This window comes from Cyprinodon variegatus, unplaced genomic scaffold, assembly GCF_000732505.1.
Source record: "Cyprinodon variegatus isolate N-32 unplaced genomic scaffold, C_variegatus-1.0 Scaffold0, whole genome shotgun sequence".
Classification (NCBI taxonomy): domain Eukaryota; kingdom Metazoa; phylum Chordata; class Actinopteri; order Cyprinodontiformes; family Cyprinodontidae; genus Cyprinodon; species Cyprinodon variegatus.
This window is the reverse complement of record NW_015150453.1, coordinates 2,712,737-2,731,543: the sequence shown is the minus strand read 5'-3', so window position 1 is coordinate 2,731,543 and position 18,807 is coordinate 2,712,737. Positions and strand designations below refer to the sequence as shown.

General features: G+C 36.9%; 1 protein-coding gene across 2 annotated transcripts in view; it reads left to right on the top strand.

Annotated features, from left to right (window-relative positions):
* bbs9 (Bardet-Biedl syndrome 9) overlaps positions 1-18,807 on the top strand; it is a 212,420-nt gene that overhangs the window by 50,798 nt on the left and 142,815 nt on the right. For both annotated transcript variants that reach the window (XM_015372902.1, XM_015372077.1), the window contains exons 15-18: positions 12,314-12,454; positions 14,471-14,566; positions 14,823-14,995; positions 15,077-15,229. In XM_015372902.1, the coding sequence (XP_015228388.1) occupies positions 12,314-12,454; positions 14,471-14,566; positions 14,823-14,995; positions 15,077-15,229 (563 nt within the window). The remainder of the gene's footprint in view (positions 1-12,313; positions 12,455-14,470; positions 14,567-14,822; positions 14,996-15,076; positions 15,230-18,807) is intronic.

Below are 18,807 nucleotides of genomic sequence, written 5' to 3'. Positions count from 1 at the left end.
AGGTTTTACCCTCATTAATGCAGCTTTGAACAAAACTGAACCCTAAATAAAAGATAACAATTGGAGGTATATGTTTCCAGCGATTATCCCATTATCAAGACCACATTTGACCTTTTTAGTTTGTTGACTGTTCCACAGCGCTAAATCTGAAGGGCTTTGTTAAACTGACTTTTCTTATTCTGATGAACTACCTGCATAAATATCCATCTGTTCCCATAGTTACTAATGACATCAGTGCTTCCTTTGGTTTGCTACTGTCATACATAGAAAAAAGCTTTTCCTGTACTTCTTTTTGCTCGTGATCTGCATCTTTTTGACTGATGAGCTTATAAGCAGTGTTGTCAGGTCAGACAAACAGATTGTAGCTTAGATAAAAACAACATAGGGAACGACACAATACATTTACTGCGGCAATGAGAATTGTAAAGTCGGCATCATTTATTTCAGAAACTTAAAAAGCATAAATAACTGCTTAACTTTTTGCCACCAGATCGGTACGAAATGCTGTCCATATACTTAGTTAAAGGTAAGGCATTTTATGACGAGGCTGAAATGCTTTCTGTTTTTCCTTTTGCCTAAACGCAGCTGTCCAACAGACCTCATCAGTCTTTTGCTCGTTTCACAATTGCCTCTTCCTGTTAATATCTTATGAGAGACTGAGGGAGTATCTAATTAGTCCTTATACAGTATACAGTGAAGAAGTACACGGACATGGAGAGGGCAGTAGGATGACAGCAACTCAGCAACAGAACGATTACCTCCTCCTTTGTGCAAGGAGGAACTGCCAGAGACTTCCGAAGTAAACTCCAGCAGGCCACTAATGGGCATCTTACTGATATAACTGTCTGGAAAAGACTACATGGGGGTCGTATGAGGGCCCAACATCCTCGAATGGGGACCCCACACTGTGCAGGGTGATTTGAAGAGCAGATTCACACTAAGCAAACATGAAGAACATGGCAGAGTCTAGAGACACTTTGGAGAATAAAAGCTGCCTTCAGTATCCTTCAGTATGCCTGGTTTAGCAGCAGGTCAATAATGCTGAAGGGATTTTATTTGGCAGGCTTCATGCGCTAGGAATGAGAACCTCAGACCTATTTTGAAACCATATGCTGGTGCAGTGGACCCTTGGTTTCTTATCGGAGGACAAGCTCCATGTGGCTGAAGTGTGTTAGCAGTTCCTGCATGATAAAGGCATCAATATATGTTCTGAATCCAATTGAACACATCTTGGATATCATGTCTCGTCCCACCGACCAAAACCACGTTGCACCACAGTCTGTCCTAGAATGACTAATGCTTTGATCCAGATCTAGGAGGGGTTACCACAGCAGATCATCTGCCTCCTCATTAGGAGCATCTCAGACGTTATAAGGAGGTCCTACAGGCACATGGAGGCCGCACTTTTAGATTTTTAAATTAATACCTCCTTCGAATAAGCAATGTCATATAGATTGATCATTTTTGTTATGTTGTGCTCAAGCCACTCCACTATTGTAATGAAAAACATTCTTTGACTCCAATGTTATATTCATGAGATTTGGGATGTTTGACTTTAGGGCTGCTTTTATTTTTTTGCATGGCAGCACAGGGTGTAGAAATGGACACAGCACTACTATAGCAGTCTTACAGTTAATAAACATTTTACCAAGGCTTTAGATAGTAAATATGCCCGTTTTCAAATCCTTCACAATTAAAGCAAAAAGTTTTTCTGACAGAACGGCTGTTGGGGTTGTTAAAAAATAATTTTTTCAACAGCAGTTGTTCTGTGAAAATTGAAGGCATTGCCTCTTGCTTCATTAATGTTCCCAAAATTATTCCCATAGAAATAGTCCTGGGGCGTCTATTATTCAACTTATATGTTAATAATCTTTATCAAAGAGCATTGGACTCAGATATACTTTTCTATACCAATAACACCGTGTTAGTGTTACTATGTATTCCACTGGATCCACACCAAAGGCACCTCAACAGCTTCAACGATACTTTTACAATGTTTTTTCTCTCTCTATCAATAGCTTAATAGTTTCAAGATTGATTCAGTGATTGAATATCAATACCTCTGAATCTTGATCATTGACTTTCACTTTAACACTTGTGTCAGAGTTGGTGATATAAAGAAAAGCTCAATCTGAGATTTTTCTTTCAAATTATTCTTTCTTTATTTTGAATAAAAAAAGATTAATTTGCAACTTTTATTTCATTTGTTTTTTTAACAACAGAGGTGTAATAATATAGCCAAAGTGATTAACATAATCCTGATGCATAAAGATGCAATCACATAGTGTGTTACCACGCCACCAGGCTGTCAGATAAACACTGTTTTAGTTAGACGTTGGTTATGCTCTGAAACTTTATTTCCACCGGGCCGAGCCATTTTGTAGAGTCTCTTCCAACGGTAAGATGCCAAATGGTGTTCTGTAGAAGCATTTATCATTTTCTATGTCTTCCAGTGCTAATCTGCATTCATGCCTCATCACCTCTTATCCGCAAAATGCTGTCCTGGCTTATGAGGAATGCATCATTTCGTATTCACTGCCACCCAGGGATGATGATTACACTTCCACACCACCCAGCCCCACATAACGCAATCCCACCCTGAGGCTACTGCGTCCTTCTCTAAGCTCTACAAAGGCTTTGACATTTAAGAAGACTGTTGACTCCTTAAAACCTTCAAAGGCGGCCTGATGATGGCAAGAGATGTTACAATCTAGAAAGAATTTCATTAGTGCCTCTCTGTGATTTTCCTAATACCTTGAGAGTGGGCTTTCCACAAACACACTCGAGTGGGATCAAATAGTCGCGTTTGGCATTAACAGTACATTGTTAGATCTCATTCACACAGAATATGTTCATTTGAGTGATTGATAGAAGCTTTCAAATTATACTTTCCATACTCATGGCCAGCCATGATTCATTGGTTGCTATGCCAAGTTAAAACCAAAGATGCTCGCTGACCGTCTTTTCTTTTTTCACTTTTTGTGGTAGTTGGGAGGATGACCAACATCTCCACATACTCATATCTCCCTGCAGCTTTTTATCGGATCCTAACTTTGTAGAATACGAAGTTTCCTTTTGAAAATAATCTTTGTACACTGGAAACAATAGAAATCGAGATCAGTCATTTTTTTTCTTAAAATAAGTGGCTTTGTTCTTGGGTTGAGGAGGTAAAAGAGACATTTTGTCAATAGAACAAGGCAGTTTACATTTGAAATAAGAAAACACAATTGCATTGTCTTGTTTCAAGTGCATATTGTCTCATTATCTTATTTTAAGAGTAAAAATACTCATTCCATTGGCAAACAATGTCATTTATCTACTCAAATAAAGGATAAATATACCTTATTTAAGAAATGTTCACTTATTTCTAGATTGTTTTTCCAGTGTAGGTGTTTCTCATTACCTCTACAAGGACGATCACATTTCTAGCTCTCTTATAAGTGAGCAATATATAAAAGAAAATTGTTTAAAAGATTTTAGATGAATAAAAGCCTTCTGGCCTATGAATATGTGACTCAGAAATGCTTTTTAATCTTTATTCTGATAAACCATTAAATTGCTTCCCTTATTTTCTAACAACACATGCTACTTTGCTGGCTTTGATGAAAAGGACCTGAGGCCTTTATGCTTTTATTATATTGTTAAAACCTTTTATTTAACAGAGAGTGATTTTTGTGTGATATGTTAACATGATTTTTTTTAATTTGGCATCTTCATTATGTAGTTCTTTAAACATGTTAGAATTATTTTCACTTTCATACAGAAATATTCAAAAATCTTTATCTCTCTTATATTTCAGCTGATATGGACCCAAATTTGAAATTTGGTAATTTTTTTGGATTGCAAATTTCAACAGAACAAATCAGTTTAATGAATATTCTGTTCCTCAACAGAAAGAAGAGTAGTGTTACCTTCCACCTGTTTACACGATGAAGTCTTCTTCTCCTGCAAATTCTTTGTGGGATTTGGCCTTATGCTGAAGAAGAAGACAGAGAAATATTTTGCCTCCTTGTTCTGATTGCTGTGACTGCATTTTGGAAAAAGTACGTTTTAGGTAGATAGTTGTTTGTGTCTGAAAGGGATTCTTTAAAAAAAGTCTAGCAGTTCTAGGTTTGTAATTTATTAGACCATTTATGTAGTTATGTTTTAATTCTGTTTTATTTTTGTTTCTCTTCTTTTGTTTCTGTCTGATTGCTAGCTAAGCTGTATGTCACGTAATAAAACAAAACAACAAAAAAAAACTGTTGACTGATAAAGATATTATTTATCAAAATTCAGGTCAGACACAAGAACTGAAAAATACTGTATGAACAAAATTTGGAAGGAAGAAAGAAATACCTCCTGATAAGCAGATTCGCTCTTGGACACTTTGGCATCATAAAAATTTCACAATGGCCAACCTTTTTCCTATTTTAACTTTCTCTTATGTGTCAAAAATGTAAATAACACATTTTGGATAAATAAAACTGTGTAACACCCTCCTAAACATTTTAAAACTGAAGGCACCACCAGGAAACCTGGACTTGGTTTCAGCGTTGTCTCATTGTGCGCCCAGTAACAGCAGGAATCACTTGGATGTTGTCAAATTTAATGATCCACATGACTGTTAAGAGGAGATATGTCATTTTCTTTATATCGCCATCAAGGTTTCATTTTATGGTTTTGTCAGTTTTCAATTTGGTGAACACTGAAGATGCCTCTAAACAAATTGGAGAAGTCGTCACTTTTTTCCATAAAGTTTAAATTAGGTTATGGTAGAAAAGCACAGCAGAGGTTTGAAGGGAAACAGAGGCAGCCCTACTTAAGCATGACTTTCATCAATGTTGGCGAGGGAAGTTTTTCACTTGGCACCTTATTCCCTTTTCTATTGGCCTGCATCTCTTCCATCTGCTTCCTATTCGTCTCTAAAGGAAATCGTCTTTAACCAGTCTAATCAGAACCTAATCTTCCTGGATTACGTTCCTGTGGCTTAAAGGTTAAAGAAGCAGCAGCCATACTTTTAAATCCCACAGGCAGCTGGAAAACACGTCTCTGAGGAGCTGGGAAGAAGATGCTCCGTCTTGTCTCATTCCTTCTAAACGACCCATGTGTTGTTAAGACGTGTCCGCGGTCTGACAGACCATGAGGATTTCAGATTTATACTCTATAGTTTAAGTTGTAGAAACATAAAGTTGACGTTCATGGGTTGAACAAGTTTTATTTGTATATAAAGGCAGTTAAAATAATAAAACATTATCTGTCTTTAACCAAAGTCCTGATTTACTAGAGTAAAACTCTTGATAGAGACCAATTTACTGGGAAATGTTGTTTTATTCTTTCAGACAAGTTTGCTATAAAGTAGATGCCTGTTTTTTTTATTTTTACAGGATGCCAATTCATTACTTTTTCAGCTTTTTTTTTTTATTTATTCGCTTTTTTCTCCTTTAGCTACACCATTTTATTGTGGAAAAAAATACGTGGAAAAATTCAGTATATTCAAATATTAATGGGATGCGTTTGATGTTGTCTTTAGTATATTTATATATTATATTTATTTTTTATATGAGTCACTGGATTGCCATTAAATATAAGCAATCAAAGAGAGCATTGGTTCTTCATTACCGTATATCTTTGGTATTTTTTTTTTTAGGATTAGTTTTTAAAATGTTTACTTCTTCTCTCCCTACTTTCTGCAGAACTTAATCCTAAAGGTAAGTTTTTCTGTTAGTATTCCCGACTAGACTAGAACAAGTAGAAACATGTTCAGCCTTTATTAAAAGACAAACATTTCCACTAGATCCATGCATAGCCACTGTATGCTGCATTTTAAAATATTGTCTCGGAATCCAACATTTTAGCTTTTGAAAATATACCAATCATCGATAATACTTTAAATACTTTCCAAACACGCACACTGCAGTATATACAGGAAGAGACTGCTGTTTATATTCCTGTCATATGATACGTGGAATACGTCTCTCACCCCAACACACATTTCCTCTCTCTCAGGAAAATGTAAATATGCATTTTTATCAATTTATTCTTTCATATTCTATGAAGTTTATGGAGTAATATCATATTTCTCACATGCATCACTTAACAGACCCAAATAAGCTCTTATGTTTCAACACACATTTTGTCACCAGCATTTCTATGGCTGTCTTTATTGGCTCCCCTTGTATTTTGTGGTAATTTTAATGCACTAAGTCCTAAAGCCTTATCCATCAACCCAAACCCTAATTTCCTTCCTATAGTATTTTTAGGATGACCTTTAAGTTGTTGTTTGCCTAGATACCAGCAGTACCTTGTAGTCATTTTTAGTTCGTTTACTTTGATGCAAAGGAGGATCTGGTATGGACCTTAGAGGCTCTGCATCATTAAACTTCCACTAACACTAATGGAACATTCAGTTCTTTAAGGATTTAGCATCAATTCACAACAAATGGTTCCCTTAGGGCACATTCCTTTTTATTTAAGACCAAAGGGTCCCGTTCTGACTGGACCCGTTTGTCCAGATAAATGCTTGTTCTTTTAAGATTTAGTTCAATTCAACACATTCCATCACAGTCAAATTTGGTTTATCTTTAAATGCTGATTTCTTTGAATTCCTGACTTTTTAAAAACTTATCAACCAAGGAGAACCAGACTAGGAGTACTTTCTATGGGAAAAGAAAACTGAAACACACACAAAGTTAATTGCAGGAAAAACTTTGTCACTGGTCATCTAGGAAAGGAGTAGAATTTTTTACTGGGGATAAAATGCAAATAAATTACTGTTCATAAAGACTCCGTGTATCATTACTTTTTACATTGGAAACCTACAATTTAAATAATGCTAGTTAATTTTTAATTTTATTTCACTTTGTAATATATTATAGACATTTGAAGAACAGTTCCTTTTGGATTTACTCAATGCAGTACTAAATTGCATAGATAAAAAAAAAAAAGAATATAAAAAAAATATAACTTTTTTATATTTTTATAATAAAAAGAATTTATCTAAAAAAAAAGTCTATTCTATCTAAATTTTAATTGCTCATTGTTTCATACTGAAAATTATTATAAGGAAATGGTTCACAGATTATACAGGTTCATTTCACTAAACCAAAATACAATTTCTTTCATTAATCCAATATATACAGTTAAAGAAAAAAAATTTAATATCCTGATCAAAAAATAGAGATGCATTTCTGATCATATTAATTAGCAAAAAACTCAATGATTGCTTTTTCAGAAATTAAAGTTATATATGGATGATAAAAATATGTTATTAGTGCTAAAATGTTGTTTTGGGGTTACACAATTTCTAACCAAAAACTCCCCAGCAGACATTGGCAGCCTTCACAGGAAGATAAACCCTGAAAGATCATTGAAACATACAGACTACTGATGTTAAAACACAGAATCTGAAGTTCTTCAGATCCAGTGGAACGCTAACTCTGTCAGCGATAATTTGGGGAGCCACGTCACCTGTTGGGCAAAAATCAGGCAGCCTTGTACAATGAAATCTGAGAAGCGTTTTGAAGATGTTGGTTTCATTTTCCATCAGGACTTGGCTCCTTTCCACACTGCCAAAGGCACCAAAGATTAGCTTAGTGATATCATGGTCCTCGATTAACCAACAAACCCGATACAGAATGGCATAAATCAAGAGAGGGCATGGAGCCAATAATGCAGGAGAGTTGAGCAAAACCAGCTTAATGCCACAAGGCATTGATGCAGTCAGGAGCAGGAGTCCCAGCATACGCTCTATGGTACATAGGCATACTTTTTGGTACGGCATTGAAGATCTTCTCTATCTTTCTTACGTAAAAACGTTATTTTTTTTAACTGAACTTCATTCCACCTCTAAAATACATTTTAATCTGTTTGAGATGCACCTAAGATGTTGATACATATGAACACAGAAGCGCTGAGCCCCTCTATAGCAATATGGGACACACTTAACAGCATCAGCATTAATCATAGTAGCAAAGGACCGAAGCAAAGAGACAACATAAGAAAGCAACAGATGAAAAATCTCTGGGGAGTAGATGAGAAAAGGAGGATATAACCTTTTCTCTCCTTTAATGTTCATTACTTTACTCATGGAAATGGGCATATATATATACATATGATGCACTTTAATAATAAATAAAAAAAATACAAGAATTAATATGGTTTTAATTGTCTCTATATTAAACTAAAGCATGCAGAAAGTCTCATAGAAGTGAAGTAGGTAATGCCTGACAGCTGCATGTGACCAAACATTTTGAGGAGTGGAATGTGCAGGGATTGTTTCTTTTTATTGTTTTCCCTGTGGCCCACAGAAAAAAAAAAAAAAAAGCCCTAAAGAGCATGTGCAGATTGCATCTAGTTTTCCACACATATCTTTTATACCCACACAGATACGCCAGAGGTTACATCATTGCAGCTGTGGATCGAACCTCATCCTGCACACGGTGTCTTCTGCTCGTGTTTCATCATTTCTCTTCTATTCCCTGTACCTGTTGCAGACACATGCACACATAAGCAGATTTAAGCTAAATGGATTAATCTTTAATACAACTTAGTTTCATCAATCTAGATTTAAAAAAAGAAACTAATCACTAAACTTCAATAGCATGCAATTGCACGACAATGCATGACGATAATGCATGTAATTGCTTTTCTACCTCTTTTTTTTTTATTAATTATTAATTTTCTTTCTGCCTCCTGAGCTCCTACCAAGGGTGAAGTACACTATTTATTGAAAAAGTTTATTGGTTGTCTATATCTGAGTTTGCCCTGCTTGCTATAAGCACCGTGTGTTTCCAGCCTAGGGAAAACCTAGCAGGTTTACTCTTTGAATTAGATATATGATCAAGGTTTTTCCGATCCATTCCGATACCAATACCTGAGCCTATCAGCTGATATCCAATAATGATCCGATTCAACAGCCGAATCAATGAACTGGCCATATGAGTAAAGGCTTTAGCCTTGACATAAACATTGTTAAAAAGGAACAAATTAACATAGATATAAATGTACTTTATATTGTTTTTTTAACCAACAGAAAGCAAAAAGAAATGAGTTCCACATAAAGCGGAATTGCCGAAATCACCGATATGCTTTGGAGCCAATATCCCATCCAGGTTTCAGATCTGTGCATCTCTAGATTTTGCTTTGTTGCTTTCCAAAAGCACATGTATTTTACTTTGCCACCATGTCTGTCTTCCTGTCAGACTTACATGACCTCCGAATAGCTGCGTGGGTTTAACTGAAATAGAGCGGGACTCGTTCCGAATATCTGAAGTTGTAGCTCCGACCTCCTGCTCCTACCCCCCATCCCTTCAGCTTTTGCAGGGTCGACAGGAAATGTTCAACAAATTCTGTATTTTTGTTAAATGCGCAAAGTGGGCTTTGTTTGCGTGTCTTTTCACAAAAGATTGTGGGAGACCGTAAGTTCGTAACGGCGGTTAGGAACATCTGAAGCAGTCAAAAGCAGTGCGCTTTCTATCACGCTGCTTCCTTCTCCTACCATCTTCCTTACTGCCAGCAAGAGGTGGAAAATCCAAATCCTGCCGAGTTTTTCTTCCTCCTTTTGACTTGACCAGGTGATGAGCACCCAGTCTGTGTTTTGGAGCTCGAGATGGAAATGTTTGGAACGAATCTCTATGTAGAGGCTTTTTATTTTCCGGACCTGGATTATCTACGTTTGCTGCCAACACTAATCAGATGGCACTTATTAATGTGACCAACTGCAGAAGAAGTGTGCCTGTGTGACGAGAAATAAAAAACCTATAAGCAGACCTAGAGTGTTTCTGATTGTTCTGAGAGGATAGAATTAAATGCCGGGTTCTGAGGTTTTTGAGGCGTTATAGCTTTCCGTAATTCAGTTCATAATTTGGCTTCCAACACCACAGAATCAGAGAGCAGACAGAAATTAGCATCCACCAACACTATCTGCTGCCTAGAGCTGCTGTCCGTCCTCCAGGTGTATATGCAGTAAGTTCAGTTTGCCATAATTTGACATGTTTGACTGTTAAGATAGACGCTGATCGGAGCACTGATTTTAAAAAAACATGCTTCTCAGTCTGAATTATGTTTTATTCAGACTGAGCTTATTTTAATCACAATAGTCCAGTTGTTGCATTTAAATGAAAATGTTTTATTCAAGTTAAGATCTTTATTCCCTTTACTCATGTCCGTGTGAACAAGCTAATGAAGTCTGTCCATTGTTCCTAAATGCTCATTTAGGAGGAATTAATTTTGATATAATTTTCTGTGTTTCCTTAAAAACCCGGAAGATAGCTTGGTTTTGTTTATAAATGATTTGACTAAGCTGGCATTGTTAAGTACTTATAATATGTTTTGAATCAACACAATGAAAATAAACTGTGCTGAACGGATTTACATTATTGTGACTTAATCTTTGAATCTGCATAACTTTATTTACAATTTACAATTTAATAAATATGAAATGGCTGGATTCATTAATCTAGACCATGCTTACAAATACTAATCTTGCATTTAGTCAAGTAAAATTTAAAACCTGAAGTATCTCAACCTTATTTTAAGCTTATGAATCTAACTTCAGTTTCATATCTTGACAAATGCAAAAATCTTCGGAGTATCCAGACAGGATGTAGTTGTCCTTCTGAAAATGCTGTACTTCTTTTTAGTCCGCTATTGTCATAAATCATAGTGAGATATGTATGTTATATTTCTTCTCTCAGCATGGATCATATCTGAATGTTTCATTGTCTACATTAAAAAAAGAAATCTTTCAAGCTAGACATTCAAGTTTTATAGCGGAGGATCTCCCTGGAAAAACACTTAAAAGATGTGAGAACAGAACTGAAGGCTAGTCTTACAGTCCACCTTCTTTTTCCCTACAGAAAACTAAATCCAAGGATGCAAGCACACTCAGTTTGTCACGATTTAACCTTTTCTTCTAGAATGCAGCAGTTTATTTTCACTACAAAACTGGGCGTTGGGTTTGTAATGAGTGAAAGTCGTAAACTGTTGAAAAGATGGTTCCTCTAAGGCCTGTCAGTTTCCTGACAGTATGATTTATGAAGGATATATAGAAATGCATTTAAAAACGGTTTTGTAAAATGGTTTCAAGATTAAGTCACTATTCTGGTAAGTTTCAGTGTTCAGAGCATATTCTGTAATAGCAACTCGGGAGGACTTGAGAGGCAGGACGGGAGAAGAAGAGATTTTAAACCACAAAAAAAGAAATAATATAAATGAGAATCAGAAACTTAAAAAATCCTGTAATTAGTACAGCCTTTACTGCTGGTAAAAGGTGCTGTATAAGAGTTGATCATCCACTGTATGTCTAATAAAGTTTCTCTGTAATTACAGTGACAAATAGTTTGTGTGGCCTTTAATTAGTGTTTGCTGAATGTGATTTGTTTTTGAACTATTCAGTCATCCAGAATGAAGGGTCAACGACTAAATTAGGCATGTGAAGACTGCAGAAACTGGACCACAGTCTCTCTTTCCTTCAAAACTTGATTCATTTTCCCCTCAGATTTGTTGTTTTTGGCTTTTACCTCTTTCCTTTTTCTTTCACTTTTTGTATTTGAACCAAATTGAATTATTAAAATAATTACATAATAATTGCTTTTCAGGAATGAAAAGGTGCACAGTAGTTGTAGGTAATACTAACTACTTGAAATAAGCTGGGACTTTCCGCAATTAAACCCGCTTCCAAACCTAGCTGTCAATTCCACTTATTTCTGTTTCAGTCTCCCTGATGCTGTTTTATTTTCATTTTTTTTTCCCGTTTTGCCTCCTCTCCCCTGGTTACTTTGCTTCATCTATGCTTAACAACCCTTTTCCTCCACCTTTCCTTCTTTCTATTATTTTTGCCGAGTCTCGATTTCTGCCAAGATCAGCACTGCTTAAGATCACAGCCTTGTTGTCACTGGACGTACCTCGTCCCCCCCTCAGTTTTTTCCCCCTTTTTCTGCTAAAAAAACTTAAAATTTTTTAGAAAACTTCCCTTTCGTATCTTTGACAGACACACCTTCACAGTTGGTGTTGATGTTAAGTCTCTTAGCGCTCAGGTACTCTGTAATCCGAACAGCCTTCGTGCTTTCTGTGCTAACAGATGTTGACCTCTTAGCTGTTTGGAGAAAGAGCCTCGGAGGTGATGTAGTGAGCTTGTTTAATATCACAACAAGCTACCTAAAGAGGAAGCTGGCCTTAAATTAGAGGGTGTTTTTAAAGAAAAGACTATCAAGGGACAAAGACTGTGGAGGAACCAACATTACTGCCACATAATATGTCTGTTGTAGCAATTATGGTCATTTTAGTTAAATGGAAAATATATTTTAACACTGAGGTGTTTACTTTTCATTAGGAGTTCCCAGAGTTCTCCAGTCCAGGTTCAATCTTCCTCTGGCTCTGGTGTGTGTTCCTTCATCTCCAGCCAAAAGCACCAAGTTTAAGATCACCGTTGACACCAACCAGCCACCAGTTGACCTCAGCGCTCTCTTTAGGGGTAACTATTGATGTATTGCATAATGTTATTATATTCATAATTGTATTACGATTATTTTACAAACTCACTCTTTGCATTCATGCGTTTTCTTTTTAAAATATTTCTTTTGTGCACATTTTCCACCTTTTTAGATGCAGCCTTAGTTTACAGCCTGCTATTCTGAATTTTTTATATATATCTTTTACATTTGTGTTTTTCATTTGGCTCCTGGTGCACCTGAATATCCCCACTGTGGAAAAATATAGGATGTTTCTGTTTTGGCCTACTCTGGCAGTGAAGAGGTGCAGGCGCACGACTACATTTAAACACCAAAGTAGTAACTGTAGAAACTAAAGGACTAGATCAGCTACGCCTCCAGAAAAGTCCATTGTAAATTTATGACATGTAGTTTTTTTTTTTTTTCCTCTGGTTTCCAAAATCTCTTTGTAAAAACAAACCAGGCCAAACATGCAGTGTCAATGCACCCTGAGGAAATTCATTCTTTAATTGGAACCCATTTACCGGTATTAAAGGTTTTGTGGAGGATTTTCACAAATGTTTTAAAAGATCCGCTCTCTCCACCTTAAAAAAAATGCATATGCACAAGCCCATTTCTCCGTGTGCATGCTGTTTAAAAGTTGCTATTCTCATAGCTCATACAAGCTTACTGTGCCCGAACATTCGTCCTAACCCCTAAATCTCTCAATTACTATATAGAGCAGGGACTATATAGTGGACTTGGTTAACTTACCATTTGGACAGATCATCACCGCTTTTTACTCCCCGTTGGTCATGTAACTCCTCCTCCACTGCGTGGTGCTTACTCCACCTTTGTTATTAGTCGCCGCTGTTGGCTAGCGACAGCCGATGGCGACAGCAGGTCGCTGTGACAGCAAATCCCATAATGCTGTCTGCGCAAAGCATTCTAGTATATATCTGCCTTTTCTGAGGCATTTCTTTTTTTCTTATACACTTTGTAGACACTTTTTCTCTTATGACTGTCGGCCATTTTCAAAGAACCGTGGTGAGAAAGGTGAGCTTCAATGACTCACCACAGATATCCGCCTGAAAGTGCGCATGTGCAGAAAAAAATAGCTAACGGGATGAGGACGTAAGACGGCCTTACGTAAACGTATCACCAGAATGATTGACAATTTACTCCCCACCTCTGAAAAATATTAATATTTTACACACACACACACATACATATATATATATATATATATATATATATATATATATATATATATATATATATATATATATATTCTCAGGATTAAATTATATAACAGATTTTTGTCTTACGTTTTGTTGTTTTTATACCACTTGAAGGAAATCAGCACTTCTATATTTTGTTTGAAGCAACTAAAGTGTGGTCTAAATAATTAAATATTTAGATATTTATGTTTAAGGAATTATAAGTTATGCCACAAGTGATTTTTTATTTAAAAAAGTAGTCGTTTTTCCCACTGAATAAGTGCCCTTAAAACTGTCCTTTAAACTGGACTTTTTAAAAGCTATTCAGAGTGAGAGCTGTTCCTTTAAAGCTGTTTAGCAAGAATAATAACTACCTCCAATGGATGTCAAAGAATACTTAATTTTACGTAAACTTTAAAGATATTTTGTTTACAATCATGGTTCACATTGCAAACCGTTTTATTAGCATCCAACCTACTGGAGGAATTTTCCAAGCTGCTTCTTAGATGAAATTGTAGCTGTTAGAATGTTTTTACACGTTTATGACCAGTCTAATGTTTGATTGTGGTTGTGTTTTTATGTGTTATCTGCCATTTAACCCCTGGAATTTCTTCTCTGTCCCCTATATGACAGCCAGCTTCCTTCAGCAGTTTTTGTAAACACAAACTCTGTAATACGACTAGTAGCATGTTTTTCTTTCACAAGGGCTTTGTGTAAGCTTCCATTGTGTTTTTGAAGAGTGCGACTGTATCTTGTCCACATTAGTTGGCGTCTTGCATCATGATAGGCGGTCATATCTGTCTCATCACGCTGCTTTTTTCATTCTGTTTCCCTCTGCAGAGTTTTCAGCAAAAACAGAAGATAAGGATGGGAACAGTTTGGCTTTTCAGTTTCTGTCAGGAGCCAAAGTCACTGTGCTCGCCTCCAAGACCTCCCGTGAGTCTCACTGCTGAACCGCATACAGGAGGTGGTGCTGGTTATCCTCCATTAAGCCCAGTTAGACTGTGGGATTGAACTTTTTTTAAAAGCTTTTCCTTTATGAATAATATCCACAACTGCTGATGTTTTTTTAGGTGCAGTTTTTTTTTACATTTAATGTTAAGATTAGCCAAAGATGTCAAACATTTTACTTGTGGTAAATGTGGAAAAAAAACAACTGAATGTTAAGGAAAGTCATCTCCTTTTATTCTAGAGCGTTATCGCATTCAGGGTGACAGCTTTGAGGATATGTGGCTGGTGGTGAAGGAACTTGTTCAGAGGTTTGATCAGCATTTCTCCAAACTGGGAATCAAAGACTTCAAGAAAAGTTTTAGTGGGCCAATCCCACTTCAGGAGTACTTCCTGTCTGTAGACAATCACTTTCAGGTAGATATCACCCAGGCATTTGTAAGAAAACGATGGAAAAGGGAAACGGTTGCCTTATCTTTTTGTTTTTGGTCACGACAGCTGCGTGTCAATGCTCAGCAATATCAGGATCTGCTGTCAGAGCGAGCCGTCCAGTTCAGAGCCATCCAGCGGCGACTGCTCACCAGATTCAAAGACAAGACCCCTGCACCTCTGCAGAGCCTTGACACACTACTGGATGCCACTTACAACCAGGTCAGAGACACCTAATAAACATGATGCATGTCCACATGATGTTCAAAATGATGTTTAACTGCACGCATGATTCATAAACAAAAAAGTTATGATTGGAATGAGATGGAATGACATTTATTAGGGTGTTTAACAGAAAAATATCATCACATTGAAGGCAAAGCTTTAGTTTTACACTCCTGACATCACCATCTGTGTCATATTGAATTCATCTGCCTGGTTGTTTGTTTCCTGGTTGGGGCTGCATGTGGAGCTGGTTGACAGCTGCCTTTTGTATCACTGGCTCTTTCTGTATGTCTGCTTCTGTCTCCTTGAACCCCAGTCGGCCACACTGGGCCTGGTTCTGCTGGAGGTTTCTTTCCTCTTCTCTGTCCCTACGTGCATTCTTGGTGTGAGGGATTGCTGTTGAGTCAACGAGTTGATGCAGTCAGCTGGTTTTCCTTAGATAGAAAACTTTCAACCAATCTGACTGTATGATCTGGTTGAATTGTCTCTGTAAAGGGTCTTGAGATGACATGATTTTATTGGTGCTACATAAATAAGCTGAATTATATTGAATGGAATGTTCATTTTAATTTAAACTGAAGCAAAAAAACATTTATTTTTTGAGGGTTGTGTAAATGTGCCGCAAATAACTTTAATACATTTCTAAAACAGGATATTGGGATTTCCTTTAATCCAAACATGCTAAATCTTCTAAACACAGGTTAAAGGGCAGACATAAAACTAGGAATGTCCCATTCTGATATTGTTATCAGAAATTGGTCCAAAAAAAAACTAAATTTCTATTTAATTCTGTTTAAAGTTTATGTATCCCATTGGTTAATAATGCTAGGATCAGTTGTTCTCATACCTTTTTGTCATCTATTATTTTTTCTGTTTGAGTTCTACGACTTGATTAAGCTTTTTTTCTAACTACTCACAAAGTGAGTAATGAAAGGTTGGTCAGTAGTCAAAGACTCTGACCCAACAAGTTGACTTAACGTTGTTGTTTATCTTTTCTGTGTGAACTGAGCTTCTACCGACTGGCTCATCATGTTTGGATCCAGCTTGTCCATGTAAGCAGCAGCATATTTTAGTTGGCTTCTAAGGTGTCTAGATGAAGCAGGGGTTGACGTTAAGGATTTTTAACAATTGCCCTTTGGGCAAGTGACTTTTACATTTCATTTGCCCAGAAACTATTTTTACTTGCCCAGTATAATGTTTGATAAATATAGTTCCTAATATTCATTTTTGTATATATATATCAATAAAACATGTTTGTTTTTAAATGTTTTTTTGTAATTCAGTATTTTTTAAGTTTCCAGGTTTCTGGTGTGTATATGCATGCGTCAGATAATGAACTCAAGCCTACATTGTCGTGTTAACATGCTTTTCAATCCTTCCTGCACATTCTTTTCAAACTAAACTTTGCTTTAAACTGTGTGCTTGGAAAAAACTTGACAGTTTAAAAACTTTAGATAAATCACATACAGAAGTCGATGTTACAAATGAATAACTTTAATTTTAGAGTCACGGTATGTTTATACAAGATAATACTATTAATATAATATGACTTTTCTAGAGAATCATTATACATAGTTATTTTATACAGGGTTTCCACAGTCTGACATCATTTCAGAATTCCCTGACTTTTAACTGACTCAGGATTAGTTTTCCCTGACAAAATAAATGCAGCAACAAGACAATAATAATAAAATAACAGGTCACCAATTTAACATGTTTAGCTCTAAAACATTTAAATGCACCTCTCCAATGTCTGAGAGAAAAAAAATTTAATAAAAATTTTTTAATGTATGACCTGCATCACTGTACAGAAGACTGCCATATGATAGCCATATTTACACTGTGTGCATGGCATACAATTATGCCAATTTTCCTAATCCCTCTCCGATAATTTTTAAACTAGGGTTTTCTGGGTGGTGGGTGAAATGTGTGGAGGGTAAAATAGGTGGTGGGTGTGTTACTGTACTTACATTTTTTTTGCCTTGTTGTTTTTCAGCGTGCCAAGTCGAAAAAGATTTGTCTGATTAGCGCTAATTCCCAAACAAAAATCACGGCATCTGGCGGAAAATCACGCAGCTTTTTTAAATCACGCTGCTTTTTCAAATCACGCGAGAATGTGTACAAAACAACAAAAATGGCGCCGGCATCGCCTCTGGGTCGTTTTCATCGAATATCGGTGATTTTAAAGTAATTTTGAGTGATAAATAATTTTTTTTGCGATCATTGCAGTTGCCCGGCGGGCAAATGCAGTGAAATTTGTACTCTCCCGACAATGAAAACTACTTGCCCTGGGAGATCGGGCGATGGTTAACGTCGAGCCCTGTGAAGTATGATATTTTTTCCAATGAGCATGGAGATCAGCGAACAGCAATCTCTCTAAGCCCCACTTTTACCAACTCTAAAGCAGGTTTTCCAGTCCAGTTGGAGAAAAACACTACAGGCCTCGAACCACAGGCTGAATGGAGTGGAGCCAGTCTGAGTAGAGCCCTCTTTCATATGGGAGTGGTATTTTGGGTCAGAAGTTTGACACCTGGGTCCTATAGGGAGTTCTAGAAGTACAAAGATCCCAAACACAGATCAAGAATGGATTGGATTGATTAATAGAGAATAACATGAGGGCCTAAAAAGGCCCTGACCTCAGCCCTGTTGAATATATGTCTAACAGTTAGGGCCATTCTTGGAAAACACCCAGATTAAATTAGCTCTACTGTTTCTGGTAAGAAAGTTGGTGAAATATTCAGTCACAATTATGCCGAGTTAATGGTCCATGGCTGCAGATGCATGTGCTTTCTCCACAACTTGCTGAGAGACATTGATCCCAATTCTATGGCTCATATATATTAGCCCAGTAAGTTTAAATGTACGTTAACCTTTTTAACCTTTTTTTTTCATTGAAATTGATTGAAATAGTTTATCATCAATCTATCTTAAAAACAGGATACAAAAAAGAAAACACTCCAACTAATCATTAAAGCTAATTATTAACATTGTGTTATGTCCATAGACTGATGTGAAACTCTTATGCTGCGTTCCCACCGGACGCAGCCGGAGCAGCAAAATCGCGTCTGCTGCTTCATTTTTGCTGCTTGTACCAGTTAGTTCTGATGCACGGCTGAAGCAGCTTTGCTGCTCTGGCTGCGCGGTGCAAAAGTGTGTCTGACGCGCGTTGGGCGGAGCTACCCTATCCTTTATCTGCCTTTCAGCTATATTTGCTGTGATCAGTGGGAAAAAGTAGTTTTAATATGTTTTTAAGTGGGAAAATCCACCTGAAAACTTAATCAGAATCAGTCAGTTCATTGCAGTCAGTTCATCCAGATTACAATCCCACCTTCCAATATTATTTCTGTGGGAGCCGCTCAGACCCCCACATACCAGCGGTGCGCTGTCAGTAGGAATCCCATTCAACAGCAGCCTCTGGCCGGGTCGCCTCCTTGCGGTTCACCGTGGCGGCTGGGAGGTGTTTTTCATCTAAATAATCCAAACTGCAGGCATCAGGATAATAGAAGCGAACATGTTTTGCCAGCAGGTTTCAGCATTTTAAGTTAATTTATGCGTCAATAAACTGTTTCAGAGGA